Source organism: Filicampus tigris, chromosome 12 (assembly GCF_054856515.1).
Source record: "Filicampus tigris isolate MCC_2025a chromosome 12, RoL_Ftig_1.0, whole genome shotgun sequence".
In the NCBI taxonomy this organism is placed as follows: Eukaryota; Metazoa; Chordata; class Actinopteri; order Syngnathiformes; family Syngnathidae; genus Filicampus; species Filicampus tigris.
The window spans coordinates 8,671,788-8,697,718 of record NC_141228.1 but is presented as its reverse complement, the minus strand read 5'-3'; the positions used below and the strand labels follow the sequence as shown (position 1 = coordinate 8,697,718).

General features: G+C 38.1%; 1 protein-coding gene across 1 annotated transcript in view; it reads right to left on the bottom strand.

Moving 5' to 3' along the window:
* LOC147138267 (adhesion G protein-coupled receptor D2) overlaps window positions 1-25,931 on the bottom strand; it is a 77,528-nt gene that overhangs the window by 17,633 nt on the left and 33,964 nt on the right. The window contains exons 20-22 of the mRNA XM_086047580.1: window positions 19,467-19,508; window positions 15,465-15,518; window positions 12,894-13,041 (exon numbers count right to left, since the gene is read on the bottom strand). Coding sequence (XP_085903706.1) covers window positions 12,894-13,041; window positions 15,465-15,518; window positions 19,467-19,508 — 244 coding nt within the window. The remainder of the gene's footprint in view (window positions 1-12,893; window positions 13,042-15,464; window positions 15,519-19,466; window positions 19,509-25,931) is intronic.

The following is a 25,931-nucleotide window of genomic DNA, read 5'->3' as shown; positions in this document are numbered from 1 at the left end:
GCTAAGCACAATGCTGCTGTGTGCATACTATTGAGATCATTTATCTCCAAATCGATGTTGGACTTCTCTCTACTCCATCTCCATTGCTGCCACGTGTGTTACTAATGGGACAGTAAACTTTAAGTGAAAACACCAGTTTCGCTTGGCCTGGATGTCCATCATCACAAGTCACGATCGTTCAGCCCAGCCTGGGGAGAATTCAGTAGAATATGGGATTGAAAGTCCTGTAGTTTGAATAGATTTTTAATCAATGTCAGAGCTGGCTATAAGAAGAAAGGTTACATATTAATCAACTAGTAAAGTTGCATGCAAAACTTGCAAAAGATTTGAGAGAAGATGAACTGTGATCTATCTCTTGAACCTACATTCCTCTCTTTCAAAAAGCATGTAGCATTTGTAATAAAACTAATCAAAACACCGTCTTCAGTCATAAACACTCCCCCAAAACAGCCTAAATAAGGTTGCTTATTGATAGTTTGAGGGGTACGCTGAAGTTTGGAGGTGGGAGGTGAAAGCTAGGTTCAGGAAGTTTTCACTCCTTTCTTCCTCGCGTGCCCCTGGCCTCTCCGACTTCAAGTCAGCGACTGAAAGAAGCCAGACGCAGGGAAGATAATCACCACCTAATAAGAGGTTTATATTGAAAGCAGCTTGGTGCTTCGATACTACATGTTGCAGAAGGGAATGCACATGCACACATGCCGTAAGAAGAAAAAGAAAAATCAACTTCAAAAAACATACCCACAAAGTTGGGGCAGGTGTAATTATGGTGTATGATGACACACTTAAAAAGCAAAAAAGAGCAGATCATGCGAGACAAAGTCTACTCACTCACTCGCACAAGATCAATTTTCCTTATTCCTTTACTAGCTACTTGGAAAAGATCAATTTGTTTATGATATTACTCTCGATTCATTTTAGAACAGGATGTGCGGTTGTGTGAAAGGCTAATGTCCGTTGATGGGTGCTGTCTCATGACAGTATGTCTTTTTTTTTTTTATCTATTAAACTGTGTTCAAAGAGTACATCACATTTCACCAAATAACTTGTGATGGATAATTAGCTGTGAAGAGATCATCAACCTTGATGTACCAAACACCTTGATCATTGTGCAACAAATCGAAATTGCCACAAGGTCACTTTTTAATGGAGTATTCATATAATTGAACTATAGCAAAGGAAATACGTGAATTAATTATATCAAGGATTGGTAGTGTCTTACAAATCTCAAAAAGTCAATTTTCTTAATCGAAATATTGTTTTCAAAGACTAAAAATGGAGTTGCTACGCTAATTGTATCTTTGTAAAAAAGAATTCTGGAAGTATAACATGTCCCCGGTGCGACAATTTTCTTCATCAAACAGCTGAAGGATGTTTCCACTCACTTCATCATCTCAAAAGCGAAAAACTAATTGACTTTTTCTGTGCATATAATTGCATCACACTGGGCTAAATGACTAAAAGTACCTTTGCAGCTATCTATTTTGTTTATTGTCACGCTTATGTTCATTGAAAAATAACCATGTTGGTGAAAGTTAAAATCTGTAAAAGCATCATGAGCAAGACATTTGCTTTTGATGACTTCTGCTTTCTTTGCATATACAGTATCTTGGCTTTCTTTGCCCACTGTCTGCTTCCAACTTGGGCACTCCGTGTCTGCGCTGATGGATTTTTGGCATGTTTGCGAAAGACGGCGCTTGTCCCTTTTAACAATCGATCTCTGTCATGTGTGCATCTGCAGCCTTTTAATTAGCCTGCAGATTTTATTTGGCAATAAAAAAAATCATTTCCAGTCGTTAGTACTCCAACTGTCTACAAGGTATGACCACATAGACAATCTAAGGTGAATTTAATTCAAGAGCTGTACTAAGCACAATCCCTTTACTTAAAGTAGATTTTACTGACACTGAGTTATTTGTTTGACAAAATACTTACAAAACCAACATTCTCGTTACACGCTGTACTGTTTTGAGGAGAAATGTATAGTAAGTAAAAAAGAGTACGTAGGTCAGGTGATGAGTCACCGTGAAACGATACAGTCTCAAAAACCAGCCCCCACCGGTTTGTCCAAACACCGGCTAAATGGCTCCGAAACAAGCAAAGCTCTGCTCCTTACACTATCAGTGCCATCTATATTCTCTTGTCTTTTTTTCATTTGAGTGACTATGAGGACTAGCAGCTGCAGCCTCTCACTGCTTGTGCTCAGCCGGTGGAAGGCAATAGGTTTAGCAGACGAGGAGTCGAGGTAGATTTATGGCAAGGGAGGTGACCTCTGGGGCCGTAACACGGTGATGGGTGAGTGGCTCTCAACGGTAAGCTACTGGCACTTGACAAAGTGCCCGAAGCAGAATGAATTTACTTCTCTTTTCCTCAATCATCAAGCAGCCACTGCCCTGACCCCCATCCTGACTGCTATAACAAGATCTCCCATCTCACAAGGGCCTGAAAAATTTACTGTCACATCTACTTTTCAATGAGCTCAAGCGAGCACTTCTTTCACCTTCAGCGGAGCAGGTACCGGTGTGGAGGAGGACTAACCTGCCCCTCTGCGTGCTTGTGGTCTTTTAATTTGTCTGTGTGTGTGTGTGTGCGTGGGTGCATGCGTGTGTGCGGGTGTGTGTGTGTGTGTGTGTGTGTAGAAAGCTACATGAAGAGATGCCTGGATACACTTATATACAGGGCCAATCCACTAATATCAACCTGATTTGTCATAACCGATTAAATAAAGCAAAAATGTGTATTTTTTTTTATTTAGTGAATGGCTAAAATGGTAATCTGGCTGGGGATGACACTAGACAGTGGTAGAAAATGTAAATAATAATAATAATGATGATAATAATAATAATAATAATAATAATAATAATAAGAAGAAGAAGAAGAAGAAGAAGAAGAAGATAATAATAATAATAATAATAATAATAATAAGAAGAAGAAGAAGAAGAAGAAGAAGAAGAAGAAGAAGAAGAAGAAAAAAAAAGATTGGAAAAAAGAAAAAGAAAGTGTAGGTGCAGTTGCATCCATGAGTAGGCTTGTATATTGACTCGTGGAATGTAGTATAAGTGAAAATAAAAGGCAGGCTGGATGGTATTCCTATACCACCTAATGGGACAGCACAAGGTGGAGAAACACCACAAGCCTGCAAGCTCAACTATAGGTTTCTGTGCTAAGAAACAAATAGCACATTTGGCAGCCAACTCATCTTTTTGTGTAGGGAAGCCTTTCTTTGAGAATGACTTCTTATCATATTGCTTCACTAAGGCATGCAAATAACATACACAGAAAAAGTACCACAAGCACGCCCCGGGATAAAGTCCAACAAATCATGTAATGAGAGACTGGCGGCGGCAAACACCACACCACACAATTTTTGTTCTTTTTATATGCTAAATGGTGATCATATTGTTCATATTTGAGAGAAAAGGCTTGATGAGAGTTGTGACTCAATTTGAATATAAGATTTCCTTTTAAGTTTTATAGTATTAAAATTATACTATTAAATTATAAACCAGTTCAGGGTGCACCCCGCTTACAGCTGGGATAGGCTCCGGCACACCCGTGACCCTTGTGAGGATAAGCGGATTGGGTAATGGATGGATATGAAATTATATATTAAATTATATTAAAATTAACCCTTTCATGCATAGTGGTCACTACAGTGGACAGCTCTTTAAAAGTTGCTTTCGCCTATATTAATTAATCTAAATTTTAAAAAATATGTTTAACCCTTACATGCATTAATTATGATTTAATGTTATTACCGTATTGGCCCGAATATAAGACGGCCCTGATTATAAGACGACCCCCTCTTTTTCAAGACTCAAGTTTTTGAACACCAAATTAATTTTTATACAGAAAACAATTACAATACATCTGAAATAAATGATTATAACAATATATTTGAGGGAAAAGGTATGTTATTTTGCCTCATTCAAATCTTAATATCTCAACATTGAAATATGCAAACTATAGTGCAATCACATTCGTAAATGAATGGCTTTTGGTTTTTGAAATGTAAATAAACCAATCTATTGTGATCAAACAACAAAATTGCAATAACTGCATTAACCATCAAAGTGAAGTCTAACTGTAACTGCTAATCTGAATAAGGAAAAACATTGCAATAAAATAATGCAAACTGGTTTAACTTGAGAGTAGGTGAGATCTATCATGACAGAACATTACCCCTCACAAACAATTATCTGCCTCACTGTGCTCAGAGTCGCTGTCCTTAATCCCATCCTCTGGCTCCTCCCATAGCACGTTATCCTCACGTGACGTGTTGCTTCGGCCTGCGAAAGCAACTTTTAAATAGCTGTCCACTCTAGTGACCACTTTGCATGAAAGTGTTAATATAATGGTTGTTCTCTAAACAAACAGTCAAAAAATAGTTAGATATGGGAAAAAAAATACAGTTACGTTTTTCAGTCATAAAATTTAGAGGTGCAATAAACAATCGATAACTAATCGATTATCAGATGAATCAATAATCATTTTTGCTAATCTATAACTCTTGACGATATCCTTTTTCATTTGAAATTGTCCATCCATCCATCCATCCATTATCTGTACCGCTTCTCCTCACAAGGGTCGCGGGGCGTGCTGGAGCCTATCCCAGCTGTCTTTGGGCAGTAGGCGGGGGACACCCTGAACTGGTTGCCAGCCAATCGCAGGGCACACAGAGACAAACATCCGCACTCACAATCACACCTAGGGGCAATTTAGAGTATCCAATCAACTTACCATGCATGTTTTTGGAATGTGGGAGGAAACCGGAGTGCCCGGAGAAAACCCACGCAGGCACGGGGAGAACATGCAAACTCCACACAGGGAGGCCGGAGCCGGGATCGAACCCACGACCTCTGAACTGTGAGGCGGACGTGCTAACCAGTCGACCACCGTGCCGCCTGAAATTGTCCAAATACTCGGAATTTCAGCTGCTCAACAGTAAAGAGTATCCAATTTCTGTAGTCCTATTCGAAAGTAGACTGCTTTGTGTTGAATCAAAATAAAACATTTGCTTTTACTTTGGAAAACAATCAATATTTTGCCTATTTTCTGACATTTACAGACCAGAGAAGTAATTGAATCATAACTATCCATCCATCCATTATCTATACCGCTTATCATCACAAGGGTCGCTCGCGGGAGTGCTGGAGCCTATCCCAGCTGTCTTCGGGCAGTAGGCGGGGGAATAAATTATAACTAATTCATATCAATTTGAAATGAAGTCATGTTTTTGAATAAAGGCATGGAAAGTAAAACAACACTTTTCTCAATCTCATGAATTAATTAATCAACAAAATAGTCAAGAGATTAATAGATTATCAAAACAATCAATAGTTGCAGATATAACCAAGTTAATTTCTCTTCTATTTTGTAATTATTATAAAATTATCTAAATGACAAAAGAGTCGAACAAAATGTGCTGTTTTTTTTATATTTTGGTCCCAAGGAGCGAGTAAATATCAAATTTGGGTCTATGACTAAAAACGTTTGGGAAACTCTTCCTGACAGTATACAAATTTTTGTCCCAAATGGAAAATAACCTGTTGGGATTAGGACAGTTGAAGGTCAGAGGTTTAAACCTAGGCAAGGAAATTCTTTCAGGGTACTCTGATTTCCTGGTAAAGTATTTCAATTAAACACTCCAAATTGCATCAAAGCGTCAAAAAAAGCATGTGAACGGCTGCCTGTCTTTATGTGCTGGCTCCATGATTGACTGGCAATTGGTTCAGGGTGGACAGGGCTTCAAGCTGCCGGGGCGAGTAGTAATGCAATAAATAGCTGGATGTATAAACAATCTTGTGAAAACATAGTGGGGTATGGTATTATTTGAAAGAAAATGCTATTTAACAAACCTAGGATAAAAAGCATCTGATAATCTACATGGACAGTATTCCACTTGTATCTGTCTCTGCAAAAAGTGTAAGAAAAAGGTCTTATGAAAATTTCGGGGGAACCAGTAATAGTGGCTCAGCAAACATCGTTTTTCTTTTAACTTTCAATTCTCCTAAGCATCCGAGCTTCACAACCCCTAGGGCTATTGCCTTTCTCAATCTGTCCCTGGAGAGACAGGAGTTATGGTCCCTGTCGATTGAGGAGAAAGGGATGTTATTCCCCTGTCACCTACTGGCCGTGCCGCCATCCTCTCTGCCCTGATCTACGGCCCGATTCACCCCTCTTTACCCCCTCTCTTTCTCTTCCCCACTTTGGCTCATCGTGAGCTGCCAGCGTGTCGTTGCCACGGACTGTTGAGATGCATATGATGGAGAACAGTTCTGAAGTATGGAGTAGAAATACTGATATTGGTTTTGTGGTACTATTGGCAGATGAACTGTTGTGGTGATGCTTCAGTTTTGAGGTGGTCAGTAATGACGTTTCTCAGTGTAAATACAGTTAATGCATGAACGCAAGAGGGACAGGACACATACAAAATATGAGTGAGGTTGATTTTGCATTTTAAACGGGAAGCCATCCCAAACATATTTTTTCCAAGAATATTTTCTATGCAGGCCCACTAGTTGAAACAAGGCATTCTGATTAATATCATTTGTGTAATATGAGTTAAGCAGCAAAAATCCACCCGTTTTTAGCTACCTCATGAGGTGGCCATTTTGTCACTTCTGTCGACTGAAAATGACATCACAGTTCCTCAGGGCTCAGGCAATGAGCAATCACAGCTCACCTGTTTTCTGAAGCTGAGTCATGATTGGTCGTTAACTGAAGTTGGATAAAACATCTCAAACAGTTGCAACACAAGGTCACAATCCAAAGAAATTCAAGAACAGATAAGAAAACAAAAGCAAAAGCTTTAGTCTTGTAGCACACCACGGCGACAGCAATTATCCACAAAACCATGAGTGGCCGGCCTACAGAAATAACCGCAAGAGCACAGTAACAACTCATCCTGGAGGTCACATAGGAACCTAGGACAACATCTAAAATGTTGCAGGCCTACCTCGCCTCAGTCAAGGTTCATGACTCAACAATAAGGAACAGACTTGGCAAAAATGATATTCCAAGGCGAAAACCACTGCTGCTGTCCCAAAAGAAATAAAGGCTCATCACTTAGTCATACATGGTTGTGTTGGTATTATGATGGTCTGGGGCTGCTTAGCTTCTTCAGGACCTGGACGTCTTGTTGTGATTGATGGAACCATGAGAAAAAATCTGGAGGGAGAATATTCGGCCATCACTTTGTGACCTCATGCTGACACACACTTGGGTTCTGCAGCAGGACAACAATCCAAAGCACAGCAGCCAAAGTCAACTTTTCACTGGCTTAAAAAAAAACAAAATTAAGGTTTTGAAATGGCCTAATCAAAGTATGGCTTTGAATCCAATTGAAATACTGTGGTATGACCTTAAGGAGTCAGTTTATGCTCAAAAACACTCCAGTGTTGCTGAATTCAAGCAATTTTACAATGAAGAGTGGCTCAAAATCTCACCAAGCACATTTCCACACAGGGCCAGATAGCTTTGAAAAGATTTTTTTTCCCTGAATGAATAAAAAATAGTAAAAAGCACTTATCTGATGACTGTGTATGACTTAAATATAATAAAGGATATTTGGACATTTGTTTGGAATGTTCCCAAGAACTCATGTACGTACAGTTTGGAAAAAGCCGCTCTAGAGAAAAAGTCTCCTGGCTTTAATTCTCTGGCTAAGGCAAAAGAACAACCGAAAGTCAACAAACATCAAAGCCTGCAAAAGCACCACCAATGCACGTCAAAACTGTCATCAACATATCTGACATGTACTAAAGAGATGACTTGCAGACTTCAAAGCGCTCAGATCCATTTCTATGATGGCCAAAGCTCAGCCTCCTATAGGCCATAGTGTGCCATCCTGAGTTTGAGGGTCTTTCTGGGTGAAGTGATAAATAAATAAGCACATAAATACTACAGATGAATAACCCAAGAATGGAAGCCAGTGTAGCTTGGCCATCCATCATCCATCCTATTACCACGCATTCAGCGGCACCTGCAGTATGTATAATGCAGTCAGCCTCTGTAAGCAGATACAAATTCGGCGTGTTCACAACCTCAATTTGTTATATATGACAATGCCACAGCTTCTGCCCTATTGTTACTCTGAATTATGAATAGATTCTCCCCTCAGGACTTAGGTGGGTATGTGACAGCGTAGCGCACTTATGTAGAAGAGCAGCATAAAACAAATTTGAGTTTACGCTTTGAAGCGGCTGGGTGAATATGCATAAACAGTTTCCCTTAAAGCCACTTAAGAGCCACCAAAGAGGCTCAGTTTTTCATGTTTCCATTTGTTTCACTGGCTATGATGAATTTTGAATGCCAGAGCATACTGCGGCCTCAATTGTTTGAATGACTTCTTTCAAAATAATCAAATAATTTGTGACATGATGATGTCCAATTCAGGGCTATACACGAAACCCCAGGAGACCAAAAAACACAGCCGCACATACAGTTAATCCTATCCACGCATTTGACACACACTTTGAAAAGCGTCAAATTTGATTTGTGAGTCAAAAGGTAGGGGAAGTTATAAAGAATCTTGTTTCTTTTTCTCTTGGCTGAACTTTTGAGCCTTGTTTGGTCAGACCAGATGTAGAATTAGTGCACATCACTTTGCATCAGGGAGACAATGAACACGGACTGCTACTCACAGATCCAAATACTGCTGGGCCACATACACACTGCATGTGCGATGTGTATTTTTTTTTTTCTGCGGAGTTAATCATGAATGTGATGCAAATTCCACAGCAACACATTCTTCCTATTCATCTTGAGGGTGCCTGAATATCACTTGGCTTTTGCGATAATACTGAAGGAATAGCGAACTTTATGTTTTTCAAATACAAATGTTTAGTTTTTTGTAGTAAATTCAATTAAATATCTCTGTTACATATGGTCACAATACTTTAAATTCTGAAATTGTAATTCATATTTAAAATGCTGAGGGATTTTTTTGCACAACATAATATGTGCAAAGTAAATCCAACAAAAGCGGCCTGTGATTCAGTTTCTACAATTCTGATTTTTAATAATAAGAGAACTGAACTCAGCCTTGTTTTGAGGGGGCAGTCCTGTCTCATCCAAATGATTACCATGACGACCACCATTACTTGTGGAAGCTGCAATCCAGAGTCCAAAGAAAAATGGGAGTGCCCATAAAATAAAAACACTGATTGTATTTTCACTCATGAAGGCAGCACTTCATCTCCAAGAGACCAAATTTACACAATGTGTGGATCCGTGCATGTGGCACATGCAGCGGACAAATCAACAAGCACTGCATACAGGTTGTAGTTGTGCATATAAACAAGAATATACCTCAAAAGGATACTCACATCCCCTACCTGAGCCACACTGTTTAAAAATATGATAACTTGACATTGTCATTATGGCCCAGCACTTATCATGGCTGTTCTGGTGAGGACTTGCACATGGGGAAATGGTACCCAGATGACACTGTCATTACACAATTGTTGGGGAGCATGGGATCCTGTTGCATGTCAATGAATTGGGCTAACTATGCATGACAGCTTTCGTTGTATCGGAGAAGGTTACATAGGAGGAGAGAGCCAACACTATAGCGTTGATGGCAAACAATCTGTGTACTATCAATAAAGGATACATGAAATAGACCACACCACTTTCTTCAAACAAGGCCTCATATTTGCAAAGGATACAAAGGAACGTGTTTGGGAAAGAGGGAGAGTTAGTGTGTCAAATGATAGTAGTCCTTATAGGCATATGGTTCCGAAAAAGCTGACTTACATAAACTGAAAATGACACCCAGGATCAGGTTTGGTCAGATAATTTTGAGATAACCATTTTTTTTTTTTTCATTTCTAGTGGGAACTCTAAAGCAAAGCACAATCCAAATTCTGTGAAGCTCGTTGAACAATGTGTTTCGATTTTTCACCTGTGCACCAAGAGACCCATAAGATAATATTTCTATTGCTAATACAATCATTTGAATGGGGAAACACATTGAAAAAGCCTTCTCAATCTTTATTGAATCAAGGAACGCAATTTTACATGAGAAAAATCTCAGGTTACACCATCAAACAGAAATGTCACAAAAAGAATGAATACTGAAATATTGATGATCTTTTCTTTTCTCAATTTACAATACAATTTTATTTATATAGCGCATTTCATAACAGCTAGAGCTGTAACAAAGCACTTTACAAACAATACAATAAATAAAAAACAATAAAAGGCTGTGATACACGTAATAATAAATATAGATAATAAAAATTTAAAGGTAAATTATTTAATAATGATAAAATGTTATCACAAATTGACTAGACAAAATGACTCATAGGCATTCATGACTTATTCTGTTGAATAAAAGACTTTCTGCCATCTAATGGAAGATCATTTTAATTTTTCTGTCGGTTAATAAAGGTCACTGGCATAGATAGCTTAACAACGCTACATCTGTAGTGAGAAATAATTTTGGGACAAATGAATTGAAATTGGATAACTTTCCACCACACAGCCAATGATCTATCATGGCATACTAGTGTGCCACAGCACTTTTGTTGGACTTTGACTAAAAGTTTGAAAAAGGCACATTAAAATTAAGTCTTTTTTATTTCAAACTATGATATAACTACTTGGTCTTTGCACACTGAGATGGAGGCTTTTACAAAGCAAAATGATGACATGAGCTCACAGTGAGACCTGACATTTTATTCCTGTTTAAAAGAGCTCGCAACCTTCAACTTAGCCATTGTGTGGGGCCATCTCATCAGGAATGCAACACTCATGCACATACACAATCACACACATAACCTTTCCCCTTTCAATTCACCGAACAACCCCCCCAACCTCACCACCACTACTACCGCCAACACTTGAACCTCTATTCTGTCCTATTGCACGTCCTTCTTTTCTGTTTTTTTTGTTTGTACTTCCTCAGTATATACATTTAACATCATCCACTGTCTGCCCTACAATATGCAGTACACAAACACTACACTGAAAAATAGAAAAAGGGATATAAAGTAATATATAATAATATAAAAGCATATAGAGGGCATGTTGTCCTTGCAGATACAGATCACAAAATAATCACTCAGAGGAGGAGGTTATGAAAGGAACTACCGGTATATGTCCTGCTAACACTCCACAAGAATACAGCGCAAGCAGCAAAAATTACAGCATGCAATGTACCATCACCTCTGTTACCCCCAAAATAGGCTAACTTTGATTATTTTGTGGGTTATTAATTCAATTATAATTGTGTTGATTTTAATCTACAGTGAACTAATGCAGCATGTTTGTAAACCAACTGAAACCGTTTGCTTGATATTCATACTTTTAATGATCCCTTATCCAACCTATTTATAAATTGAACATTTCAATCTTTATGTAACATTCAGCAGTATGATGATTAGTTATAATTTATTGTTTATGTACTTAATGTTGTCACAAGCCATCTCCTATCAGTGTGTCCTTGCTACATTTAATATACAGCAAGTCTGTACTGTACTGTAAGTCTGAGTGCTCGGCCATAAAGTCAGTCAATCATGCACACGCAATTTGCATGTGGTAACATTGAGACGGGAGTAGATTGAAGCAGCAAATGGTCTGAATAATCTTATCTGACAAACATTTACTTTAGTGATTGTGTTACATTAAACACATTATTTGTGATGCAAGGCCTCATTTGTCTGGTTACAGGGTGGTCTCATTCGCATAAATGCGAGACAGGCAGTGACACTAACTGTGCACTGAGTGAGTGAGCGAGGCATTAAGAGCGCCGAGGACCATGCAAATCGCCTGCTGCGTATTGCGGAGTGAGGGCCGCATGGATCTGCACACGCACTGAGTGTAAAAGACCAATATGGCTCACGTGGTAATGTCACAAACAATAGTACACATCATTTGTGTCCATACATTTTCTATTCAAGTTTTAAATGATTCATTTCCGACGCCTGAATAGCTCAATTGATGTCAAAGATTGTAATAATAACTCGAAATTCTTGCTGGAATTGCATGCCAATAAATGACAGGTTCAACTATATGTGCGTTTACTTGCTTTTTAATTTCCTTTTAATTTCCTTTTTCTTTTTTTTTTTTTTTTAGCATGATCGCACCTTTTAACTTCTTTGAGGAAAAAGTCTGATACATTAAAATCAACACATTTTTGGGCAAGCCCATTAAATTGCAAGCTGCATATTTTGTCATATGGTTAACTACTCTATTAACTGATGGTTCACCTTTTCATGAAAATGTAAGAAAGAAGAAATTACAGTAAAATATTTGACATAGATAGATATGACGTATAATTGAGCTGATTATAAAAGCATTAGCATAATGCTTATCTCCCAGAATAATACTTAGCAAGTACTTAGGTGCTATGATGATTAGAAACTAAGCAATTGATATCACAGATACTGACTAAAATATATATTTAAGTAGTTCTCAAAAATGTGTAATATATTTGAAATTGTGGAATGAAACCAGAGATTAACCTCTCCTTTAACTTTACCTGCTTGAACCTGGTAACTGGCAATTTTTACACAATCAAGTGTATTCTTAAATCAGCTCATCCAGATGGATTGATGTCAGTGTGTCTGGTTAGTGTTACAGTGAACCGGATATTTCTGATGCCTGATTTCGTTCAACAGCTACACAGGGCCTTGCACTAATTCATCACAGATAAGCCAGCTGCTGAACAGTGGGGAAATTGGTTGTATTTAAACGTCATTTTGGTGACTGGGGTATTTTTAAAATATTGAAAATGGTAAATAGTGATTGACAGTTCAAGAAAAATATCCAAATTAACTCAGCAGGCATTCCACCTAAGATTTGGTCAAAGCGTGGAATATAAGATAGATATTTGAAATGAAAACACTACACTGTAATAAAGAAATGTGAATATTGCTGTACCAACTTACTTGTAGTACTGTCTTCCTTCTTCTGCTGACTTTGGGTGTTGCAGTTATGCAGTGCGTTAGCCTCCTCCTGATTCGATGTTGCTCCTGGTGGTAAACTGACCGGACGAGAGCTCGTGACTGAGCTGGACGGACGGGAACTGGCACAGTTCTGTTACCAAAGGGAGGGTCATGTCACTTCAAGACTACTGGATCAGTTCAGATTCAGGAAATTTATGAAAATAGACATCGGATGTACATTTACCACCTCCTGGGTTGCAAATTTCTAAAAAAAACTCTAAAACCATCCAAAACTAAACTAAACTAATTCACTTTCACGGAGTTCCAATTTTAATCAATAAAATGGTGCATATCAACCTTTATTGTAAATATGTACTGCCTGTTTGATCATATTTACAGCGATCTTTGGGTAAAAAAAATGGCATATCTCTTGCGGGCTGGGTGGCCTCAACTACTGCGTCCCATAATAAGTGAGAAGGATGTTTTACATGGCCACATTCATGGCTGATAGTAACTAGGCATATAGGGTTGTGTTAACATTCTATGAATTTATAATCTGCTTCCTATTTTACCTGAAAGACACTGTTTTCATCTTGGTCCTGGCTACATGCAGCCACGCGGGCTGCCATTTGCCTATCCCTAATCCAAAGTAGAACACCATTCATCAGTGAACAGAACTATTTGAAAAATTAGGCTTCACATTTGTCGTTCTGTATTCCTGAGCAGACTGCAATGTTTCTAAGCCTTAGGGGGACCCTGCTTCAATAGGTTCTTTGGATTCCAGAGAAATCAGCAGCTTCAAATAGCTGCCTGATCCTCATCAGTGGCCTCAAAAAGAGTACGGAGAAGTTGTTGGGGTTTTTTTTCCAATTAATTTGGGTCCAGAAAGTGACAGCTTTATTTCAAAAAGTAATTCGGCTGTGTACAGACAAGAGGGAATTCATTACCTGTTATCAAATAGGCAAACTACACTGATCAATTGGCTATGTTGAAGAACTCCAAATCAAAAACTACATGCATGGATGCATCAGCAAAAAAGAGTGACTCCAACTATTTTCTTATTTTGTGGACAAATAAAGACCTAAATATTTTGTATAGTTTCATAGCATTACTTTATTAGCTGTTCAACATATTAGCCATCAAGAAATGCATCATTCTTAACTAAGGCAGATGTGAGTGATTTCTCAATCATAAATAATATACAATTATATTTCCTTGAATCCCCTGGATTTAATCTGATATAAACTGCCTCATTAGCCTAATCCCTTCATTGTTGCATATAATGTAACATACACCGCCAAATAGTGTCGTTCATCTTCAAATGACCCCATACATGCAGTAATACTAGCAAAGCTTCTTTATCCCACACCATGCAAGGCACAATACCCAATTCTGTGTTTTACAACAAGGGGATATATGGGGGCATGTGCGGTCATCTAGAGCCAAATGTCTCCTATGCAACCAAAGGACAGGTAGATACAGTATTTCAAACAGGATTTATGGCACAAAACAGCATTAGCTAAAAACCGTCAGATGGCAGCGATGGCTAAAAAATGCATTCTAGTAGCGGAACCCAGCTAGATTGGAAAACCACCACCTCAAGAGCAAGCAGTAAAAATGACAGTGGATGGTGGGGGGGGGTATCTCACTGTTGCCGTGAGCAGCCAATATATCAAGCTGCGCCAATAGCAAGGGGCCCCATTAGCCCCCAATCCAGACCAGCAGACTCATCTGATCTATTTATTTATTTAATTTCTTCAAATTCTTACAGTGTCAATCCCCGAGGTGGTGGGGGCGTCAAAAGGAAGTGGAGGGGCACATGATATTTTGAAAATCAATCTGCACTTTGTAATGGTTTCATTCCTTTTGCAATGACCTGATGGCTACAAGGTGGGGAATACTTGTGGGTGTGTATGTGTGGGTCAGGGTGCGGTGGGAGGGGTAGGACAGAGTATTAGCGGCCGTAAAGCCTTCACTCACACTACCTGGGAAGTGGAGTCAAGTTGATGTGATCACTAATAAGGGACAAATCACAATTTGTGTGTATGGGGTGGCGGGAAAAGGAGGGTGCAAAGATGAGAACCGGTGTTTTGGAAATGTCTCTAATTGTCTGAAAAGTGCTTTCCTTAGGCTGACACATGTACCACACACACATGGTCGCATCTCAGCAGCATCCAATGAGGTATAAATACTGGTCTGACACTTTAATGTCAGGGGACAGCTTGTCCTGGATTAGAAACTTGTAACCCAGCACAGAGGTTGACATTGCTGGGATGAAGGTGCCGCAATGGGCAGCGTAAAGAGGGGGAAAGGGAGGGGGGGGCTATTATGGAGGGTGTGTGTTTGATCTATAAGGGCATCTAACATGGACTGTCGGCTAGTAAGAGGATAGTAGATGTAAGAGGCTGTTTTATGGCCAGCTCTCATTGGCATTGTTGGAGTGAGGATTTTGTTTCCCCACAAAAAAGAAAATAGGAAAATTGAGTTTGCGGTGTGTGGGTGCGGGCGTCCGAATACATACACACACGCATACACGCACGCAGAAACACACACACAAAATAAAGGATTACATACTGAAAAATTAAGTGCCTTTCTCCTTTCCTTGATCCTGTTGACCGTGGTCCGAACCTAAAAGAACAAGAGATACTGTAAATCTGACATGGTGCTTGGTGAAGCACACTTTCAAATAACACAAACATAAATTCATTTCAAAAGCAGCACTTCTCTGCAAAAAGACCATTTTTTTTTTCAATTGAGCAGGCATTTGTGGATTCTGACAACAAATAGCTGAAAGCTAGACGTGTGTGCGCCTACATGAGAGAAGGTGCTCTAGTGTGTCCCGGTGGCTAATGGGACTTGAAAGTGACACATAGAGCTGGCAAACTAAGAAGACGACTTTCGAGATGTCATCTGTCAACACAGAGCGGCGAGACCAACAAATGGAGCTATTGGAGGAGAAGGGACCGCCCTTGCAGAACAGATTACATTTTTATACTCCAGATGAAAACTGGATCACGCGCAAGAGAACTGATTTGATTCCAAAATTTCAGAATACGTAATATACCTTTCAGAGAAAGGTGGTACCGGGGGGGAAATGTAAATTGCCATACTGGATGGTTAACTGTACTTTAGATAAAAAACAATTATTTTATTTTCAAAGGAACCATTTTTAATAGTGTTGACTTGCTGCTGCGTCTATATAATTATGTAGTTTATTATTACATGTGTAAATATTTAAGAAACTTTCAGCATTCTCAACTGATTACTGTGATTTTAGAAAGATGTTCTTTGCATATTCAGAGGAATTCATACCTGATGCATTTAAAGACATATTTGAATGAGTCTACCACATTGTTCGTAAAGGTTGGTTGAAAAGAAATATATAACTGTATTTAAGGCTTGCGATTTGCAGTAAAAAAAAAATTAAGTATGTAAAAATAAAAATCTATTGTGTGTATAACTTTAAGAACATATTTTTGTACATACATACAAAGCTTATTTATCTTTATTTAGTACAATTAATGTATTGGCCCCAATTCAGGATCCATGGCATTTGAGACGTCAATTTTGATCAATACCAAATACATTTAGAATAAAATATCCAGGATGTTAACATTCAAATAACCCCTATCAAATATTACTTGTTCTCGTGTTGCTAAATGAATGTTGATTTACTCTCTTAATTCAATATGGCAGTATTTTAACTGTAAATTCATTGCACTTGTTATTGTCATAAAAAGTGCGAAGAACCACGTAGGATAAGATGCAAGACAGAAATTATGTGTGTGTGATTCAATAGGAATCAATTGAAAGCCTCACATGTGAATTTGAATCTGCATCTGCAAGAGTCTGTGTTCATGCACACTGGCGGCACTGACTGTAAATTTATAGAGGCTGAGGGCTCAACACATAAGCCCAACCCATACTGTTAGTGAATATGCATTATGGCGTCAGGCTTCACTAAGTCTCAGCATTTCATAAATTATGACACCACGCTGTACACGCACACACACACACACACACATATACATTGTATACACACACATACAGAAGTGCATATATTTTACATAACACTGTTGAAGATAATGAAGATAGGCCTTTGACTACACCGAATCAACAGAGGCAGCACCATATATTCATAATGAGCCCACTAATTTTGACAAGATGCGCAACAAGTGTAAATGCTGGAGACATTATCATCCATTATTTCATGGGGGGAATTAGAGATTTCACTGATATCAAAGGCAGCCTCCTGTTGAAGCAATTACATGACACCACTTAATGAATCATTTGACAATGAGGGGAAGGGCATTGTTTCAGATGATGGTTATGTGTTTAAGGGCTTGAGCACACACTCAAGGTTTCGCAATGATGCAAAGTTAAACAATTAACATATGAAAGCGGCATAGCTGACAACACCTGCCGACATCCTTGGAGTTGATGGAAATAAAAGGTCATCAAAGCGTTTTAATACAAGGTGACCACCAAGGAAAAGCTAATTGCAATGAATAATTGGAAGCTATTCTCAGGCAATTAGTGATTAAAAAAAAAAAAACATTGCATTTTGAGTACGTTAGAGGCAAAGCTTTATAAAGTTGGAAATCCAGCTTCATGAATTTTTCGACACTGAGGCAGTATTCTTTAGCATATGAAAGTGCTTTTTTTTTGCTTTTTAATTCAACAAATTTGAATTTTTGTTTTTGTTTTATACAAATCTAATCTGCTTCAACAACCGAAACAGAACTGTTGCTTATATTGACCGTTTTGTTTTTTCATCAAGCCAGTGAAGACAATCTAATGTATGAAGAAGCAGCATGCGGTTCACTTACAATTTTGATGGGAATTAATTTTAACTTTTTAGTAGCTATGCATGTAGACAAACAACACAGAAGGAAATAGATGGAAAATATTTTTGTTCAGAGCAAGCTGATAGTCAATTAATTCGCACTCGGAGGGGCATCATTCAGCAGTATTTCAACAACATACAGAATGTTTCACTGGCATTAAAAGGTTTGTTTTCTTTGAGCAAAAAAATGAGTATTTCATTAATTGCCAACATCACCAAAGCAGCGTGCTTCTGGATGCTTAGTCATGTTCCTGTGACCTGGCTTATGTATTCACATGTATTACAGCTTGCAACAACCTTTGGGTCAAGGTCAGTCTGAGTTTATAAAAATGAATTTAAAAGCACTAAAAAAAGCCATTGAAGCAACAATGCACCATAGATTTATTTTACAGAATTAACTGTGAGCCTTCCCTGGTTCTGCACTGTTAATGCCTCAACTTTGACTGACCCAGACAAATGAAATGACCAATACCAATCTACACAGATATTTACTGTTTATCCGGCCCAGTTGCATTTTAATGAGTTATTTACTTCGGCCAAAGATCTGATTTTATTTTCGATATCTAATTTTGATATGGTATTACATATATGGTACTTATTTTGCAAAGCACACATTTGATCTGAATATTAATCGTTAATTAACACAGAAAAAATATACCGGTTTACTATATACAATACTTTGGTCTTAAACATTTTGATTTTACTTTAATTACTAAAACTACAGGATTATTTTAACAACTGTGAGCATGTACAGTACTTTTTGGTTCATTTTTGAATGAAGTTAGATTCAGGACAGCATTAAGGGCAGTTAAGAAATGATACATAAAAAGTCAAAGGACAGGAAGATGTCTTAAAAGTTTAGTATTGAAAAAACATCAACATATCTGTACTTATGTATGTATGGATTTATTTATTTATTTAACATTAATAAAAAATAAAAAAAATCAGCTCCAAAATAATACAGACCATTCTATAGACACAGGCATATCCATTATTCTACATTTAGAGTGGAGTACAATGCTTTAATTTAGATAATGGAGTAGTTACCGATATTGTGTGCAATAGTGCACGAATAAAAAAATAACTTATGCACAATTTGTTTTTTTTGTTTTAGTAATTAGGGGCTACATGAACAGGCTTACGTTATTTTTGACCAAGAGTGATTTTCATGAGGTGAGTCTCATCCATTAAATTGCATCTCTCTCTTTTGCCAGTAAGCCAGGCCTTATCTAAATGGTAATAATGCAGCATTTCAGTATGATATGTTCTCAGTCTTTCATTGCATGTTTCTTCCCCCGTCTTATGCATGGAGACTGCTCGGGACCTCGCAAAGCACTGGCCAACGGCTTTGTCAGGATTCTAAATGGAGGGCCGTGAGTTTAAAAACTTAAAGAGGCAGTGAAATATTAGGCAATGTAGGTGAGCAATGAGTGGCTGAGAACGACGCCGTGTCAGTGTTTAATGGTCGGACTCGGATGCATATAAGTTAGTCCAAGCATGAAGGGCAGTGGGACGCTTGCGTGGAAGAGATGTCCCCCTCCCTTCCATCTCAGCACTCCTTCCACCATCAACCGTCTCATACACACACACCCGCGAGCCCACGCATACACGCACACACTTCTACTTGCCGCAACCCCCCAAACCGGCACAGCTTTTAAGCATGGAGCCCATCAGAAACTTGTCATTTCTCTCATTCACTACGACAGCCTTGAGACACAATGCAGACTTACCTCTGTGTTGTACACCCCATATATCAGGAAGATGAACAGGCCCTGCAAACAGACAAAGAGAGAGGGGTAATAAGATGGGAGGACAAAATTGTTACACTTGTTTTCCCTCGTATCGTCCCAAAAAATATCAGCTCTAATGACTGGAGTGATAAGCAGTTTATGAAATGAGAAGTTGCGCTGGAAATGTGAACAGCTTCTTCAAACTGTGCCCTCCTTTGTATCCTCTACAATAATGTTGTCCCTCGTTCCAACCTTCGAACAAAACATTCAAAGCCAAAGTAGAGCTACATATTTTTTCAAAACAGACTGTGTCAGACGTAGAAAAAAACCCACATATTGACGAAGTGCAAGCAGACATACTACACACAATACGAGATTCAAAGAGATACTAAAAGAGTGGCACAAAAACACATTCAAAAAGAGAGCAACTCAAGCCCGTCAAAACCATCAAGGAAAACCATTGGAGGAAAACAGAGAATAGGCAAGGAGAAGGAGCATAATGAAAAAAATGACACATAAAAGAAAAAAAAATCATGTTCAAAGAACTCTGTGGCTTGTTCCCTGAACCCAACAATGCCCTGCCCTTGAATATATAAACGCTGCACTTTTGGTCACAGAGAAATAATCCTTTTTTTTATTGGAAATCTTTGTACATCAAGCTTGCGCATTCACCTTTGGGCCGTATTGTAAACCTGTTGCCTCAGTGGAAATGGTAACTGCCACAAAAGAAGGAACATGAAATGGTGGGTAAAATCCTATAAAAGGTCGACACAAAGATCGGGTTCTTTGATAAGCCAGCCTCACAATGATGCGGATCTTGTCCACACAAACACATTTTAAGAAGTATTGTGCACCTCTTTCTATGGCACAACCTGAAAAGTAAATAATCATGGCTCATTGAAAAGACATCTCAATAATAATAAAAATACCCATAGTCACTATCGTAGTCGCCGACGGACTGCATCGTGTCCAGCTGCACCCTTTAGCTAACATACACAAATCAGTTGTGAGCGACAATTAAATAAATAAATACATTTTTAAAATGTAAAAATAACTAATGATGACGATGATTATGATGATGATGAAACAGTTGGCTATGTTAGCGTGAACGTCTTGATGACCGTACTTTACATGAACCTGTTATTTTGGGATACCTAGAGTATGCTGTAGGGCTGCCCGATTAAGCGATTTTGAACCGTAACCGAATTTTCAGGATAAAACGATTTTAGTAACTTTCAAATCGGGCACGTTCGATTTGTTTATTTTTGGTGTATCTAAACCACCGTAGTTTCTTCTGCATTCACGCTTCGTCCCAAGAGCGCGCAGTGCAAAAAAAACAACAACAACATCCATGGCTACCGGCGATTCTGCTATTTGCTCAGGCAAGTGAGTGTTTGGTTAATAAATCGGGCAAAAATAGATCTGGAGTGTAGTGTGTGCCCCGCATGTACAAAATAACTCATGAGCAAGTAACTCAACGTCTGAAAGGCATCCCTTTTTTTCTCCTCTACAACGGACCTCTGGACTATGCATCCGTACTCAAGCTTGACAGTGCATTGTATTAATGAGTGACAGTTTTGCACTAATCATTGATTTATGTTTAAGTAAGACCAGGGAGAAAGGTGAAAGGCTAGTCACTAGCTGGTTGGCAAAATGCCTTGCTGACAGACTGTTTGGTTTACAGGCTTGACTGTCTACCTTCTCTCATGTTGATGATTTTGTTTCAGATGGTACATACACTTTCTTCTTTCATTATCGGTTTAATAAAGAACAGATCTGAAATCTATTGTGTAAGTAAAATGCTGTTAATCCAAATTACGTTGAATTGACTGGCGTTTTGAGTTCAAAGAAAGAAAAAATAAAGTTAAATACAAGATATAAAGATATTCAAAATACTTCATTTTCCATTATTTTTATTTTACAAAGAAACCGTAATTGTAATCGGAAAATCGGATTTGAGAGAAAATAATTGGGATTTTCTTATTAGGCAAAATCAAACAGCCCTAGTATGCTGTATATAATTAGCTTCCTATGTTCACTATAAGTGAAATATGTTCTCAGAATTCAGAATTAGTGGTAGGACCCGCTATAGTTTTTACTTCTTCTACTGAACATTAACATTTGTATGGAAGGTTATTTAATTTTATTTAATAACCTAACTTGTGTTGCTATAGATGTTCAATAAAGACTAATATATATATATATATATATATATATATATATATATATATATATATATATATATATATATATATATATATATTTTTTTTTTTTTTAACTTTCCCCTGCCACTGGAAATGGTATCAATTAATCAAGTATGATGGTGGCGCAATTTATAATGGAAGGACAAAATATTTGAATGAATGTGTACATAGGTGTATAATGTGTGTATCATAAAATTCAACCATGCCGCACGAACATACGTAACACATACGCATGTACACAAGCGCACACATTTTGCACATAATTTGCAGATACCCTATTGTCTTGCATTACAAGTGTAATTCCCAACTCATTGTTTCCATTTGATTACCATGTTTTTGATCATTGCTCTTATTTGTAATTAATCTTATGTTGTAGAGTGAACAAAGTGGGAAGAACATCCTGCGCACATTAAGAAAAGTGGTCTATTAGAGAATAATTGAGTTAAAAATAAGTGGCAGCACAACAATAATGATGGATTGTTTAAAATGTTAATTCATGAATATTCTCACTATAAACAAACACAAATAAAATTGGGGCACATTATTTAAATGTGTGTGCACTTTTCTAAACCAAGTCCTGTTTCTTTTGAACTCTCTAGCAAATGGTACAAATTTATGCAAAGGATGATCACAGTTACTTTCAAAACATTGCTATACTGCACATCAAACAACGGAGCATAAATTAATTAGCAGCCAACTAATTACGGAACAATTGTATGTTTAAAAAGTTAAATCCAGCAAACATTGTGTTTGACCAAAAACAATCATCCCCCAGAGAGTGTGTAATGCAATGCAACACAGAAAATTACATTTGATACAACAATAAAGGATTTACTTCTTATGATTGCTAAGCGCGTGATGCACATCATTGTAAAATTACTAGCAGGAATTCACAATCACTATGTTTTGCGTCAAGGGATGTTATCAAGGTAAATCAAATGTATTAGTACCAGTATAGCCTTCAATTTATGTCTGTCTACATAGAATATCTGTTATGGGTATTGCTTAACATTAACAAAATTTATAAGTAGTAAAAAATCATTTATATTAGCTAAATGCTAATCAATATTTACTACTTTAATAAAATGTAATTGTTTGACTGGACTAACACCTCCATGTGCTTTTAAAACCCCCACGAAAATAAAAGGGAGCTATTTCAACAACTTAAACCCAATGTCAAAAATCACAGTCTAAATTCAAACACTTGAGACACTTTTCACAAATAGAGCTATAGGCATCTCTACTTGGCAAAAAAAAAAAAAAAAAAAAAGGTTGGAAAAATTCTCTTACACCTGGTAATCATTACGGAAATGAGAGACAGAGGAGGTGAAAATGCTGTGATGGAGGAAAAAAGACAAGAAATTCACACTTCTGCACTGGGACTTGCTAATGTCTCTGACCCCTTCATGCATAAACAGTTTAATTAACATGTATACATAACTTTCACTTTAACTGCTCATGGCATGTCAAATCAAAGTATCTGTCAGTGCTGTGAAGCACCGGGTTGATGCTGTGCAGGTCCTCGGTTCATATTCACCCCTGTCTAACGGCTCCAGCTGGCCAGAAAAGCTGGCAAGACCACATGAAGCCAGACAAACAGGCAGGTAGACAGCCAGGCTGCTCTGCTGTCAATTTGATGAGATAAACACCTCCCTATGCATACTTTAACACCCACAACCAAGGGACAGGACATGATCGTTTTAATGGAGAGAACAATAAGAATTAAAACAAGGGCAAAATGCCTTCCATCAGCTTATAAAATACAACATAAATGTGAGATCATGGTTGAACTAAGTAAAACTAATTGGAAACAAATGCTAAATTTCTGGGTTCACAGTGGTGAATCAGTGCAACCTTGGTATTTTAATGCTGTCTTTATGAGCCCCATTAATGGTCAAATAACCAGATTTGGCCATTTAAGTGCCGGTACGTGTTCTAAATGGATGGATAGAATGAATCAATCCAAAGCAATTAGTGAGTAATGAAATAAAATAACAATTAAAAAAGTGAACCATAAAGGCTACATATGTACATAGCATGCCATGAAAAAGTATTTTGCCCCTCAACAATTCATTCAATCAGGCAGGTAGACGTAAATTGCAGTTTTTAAATGGTGATTTTATTAATTAAGTAAAAAAAAAAATGCAAATCTACCTGGCTCTGTGTGGAAAAAATAATTGCCGCCCTTATTAAATCATGAATTAAATGTGGCTAATAATCCCTTTTTTTTTAAAAAGCGGAGCTCATTCTAACTGACCACACCCACACCTGATTACCGCCAGACTTGTTCAATCAAGAAATCACTTAAATAGAACCTCCATCAATCCATCCATTATCTGCACCACTAATCCTCACAAGGGTCGCAGGCGTGTGGGAGCCTATCCCAGCTGTCTTCGGGCAGTAGGCGGGGGACACCCTGAATTGGTTGCCAGCCAATCGCAGGGCACACAGACAAACATCTGTACTCACAATCACACCTAGGGGCAATTTAGAGTGTCCAATTAACCTCCCAAGCATGTTTTTGGAATGTGGGAGGAAACCGGAGCGCCCGGAAAAAACCCACCGAGGCACGGGGATAACATGCAAACTCCACACAGGGAGGCAGGGGCCGGGATCGAACCCACGACCTCTGAAATGTGAGGCGGACGTGCTAACCAGTCGATCACTGTGCAGGGAGGCAGGGGCCGGGATCGAACCCACGACCTCTGAAATGTGAGGCGGACGTGCTAACCAGTCGATCACTGTGCCGCTTAAATAGAACCTGTCTGACAAAATAAAATCTGACAAAAGATGTCAAAAAGCCACAAAAAATGCCGCTATCCAAAGAAATTCAAAAATAGATGATGAATAAGACCTGTGTCATATAATTAAACTTAATTTATAAAGCGCTTTTCATACAATAAAATGCTAATCATATCAGTCTATAAGGGGTTTAACCTCAGTCAGGGATGGCTGTGCATGCGTGCATCATTCTTTATCCAGTCAGGGTTTCATGAAATAAAATTCACACATTACCAGAACAATGCCCCTTACACACATAATCAAGCAGGAACAAGTCTAATAAAAATCAACCTTTTGCTGAGTTTAATTTACTAGATAATGCAATTTTCTTTGCTGTGGCTTTGCTTTGCTGTACGCCCTCATAGTCTATCTCATGCACTGATTCCCTGGCTAACAGCCAGTTAAAGTGACCGACTGTCACAGACAGCCGAAGCAATTTTGCGTACTGTGATCAAGCTTAATTCTTCACACTTCAACATATTGCTTTTTATTTTGGCTTGTTCCTGGTTGTATCATGAGTGCTGTGCAAGATTGGTATATTCCTGCATTTCGTGAAACCATGATTGTGGATGGTATGATAAACAATGGCCTCTCAGCCATGTTATTTGCTAGTTACAGTGTGAAAGTAACAATTTTGATTGACGTTTATGGTATTGAATGTCCATTAGTTAAGACAGATTTGTTTAAAGTTTGCTTTAGGATCAATTGTACATTCACTACTACAATTATTCTTTGAATATGCAGTAAAAAAAAAACTAAACTAAAAAACGTGACAGAGTGTCAAGGGGCCTAAGAATATTCACTTCATGTGAAAATAGCAGAAAAATAACAAATATCAAAATGTTCTCCAACGTGTGGGGGTGACCAGAGAGTGACAAGAGGTGGGAATTGCCACCCCTGACCACAAAGTAGCTCTGCCCCAGGCCCGCCTACAAAAATGACCCCGAGAGCACAGTGACGACTCACTTAGGAGGTCACAAAGAAATCCAGGACAACATCTAAAGGCCTCCACCATGCCTCTGTTAAGGTCAGTGTTCATGACTCAATAAGGATGAGACTAGGGATAGGCATCATTTAGATTTTAACGATACTACTACTCTTAATGTACTGCTTATCTATTCGATACTTTGACAGCTTCCTTATCTGTACTTTTTTTGTTGGGAAAAACACCAAAACTCAACTCAACCTTATTAACAGAACATCATATCAACATTCAAAGATATTATTACATTTTTATATGATATATTCTATTATAATATTCGAACATATAGACATTACAGCCAATCACAAAATGTACAGAAAATACGATCCGATCCAGCCGATCCAATCTGTGCAAAGTCTAATACACACAAACTTGTCTTGCCTTTTTCCAAGACTGGAAAAGTATTTCAACAAGTGCCATACGAAGGGCTGCATTTGTTGGAGAGGTCTGAAGTTAGTTAGTTTGAATGCTCACCAAGGAAATTAATATACTGTACAA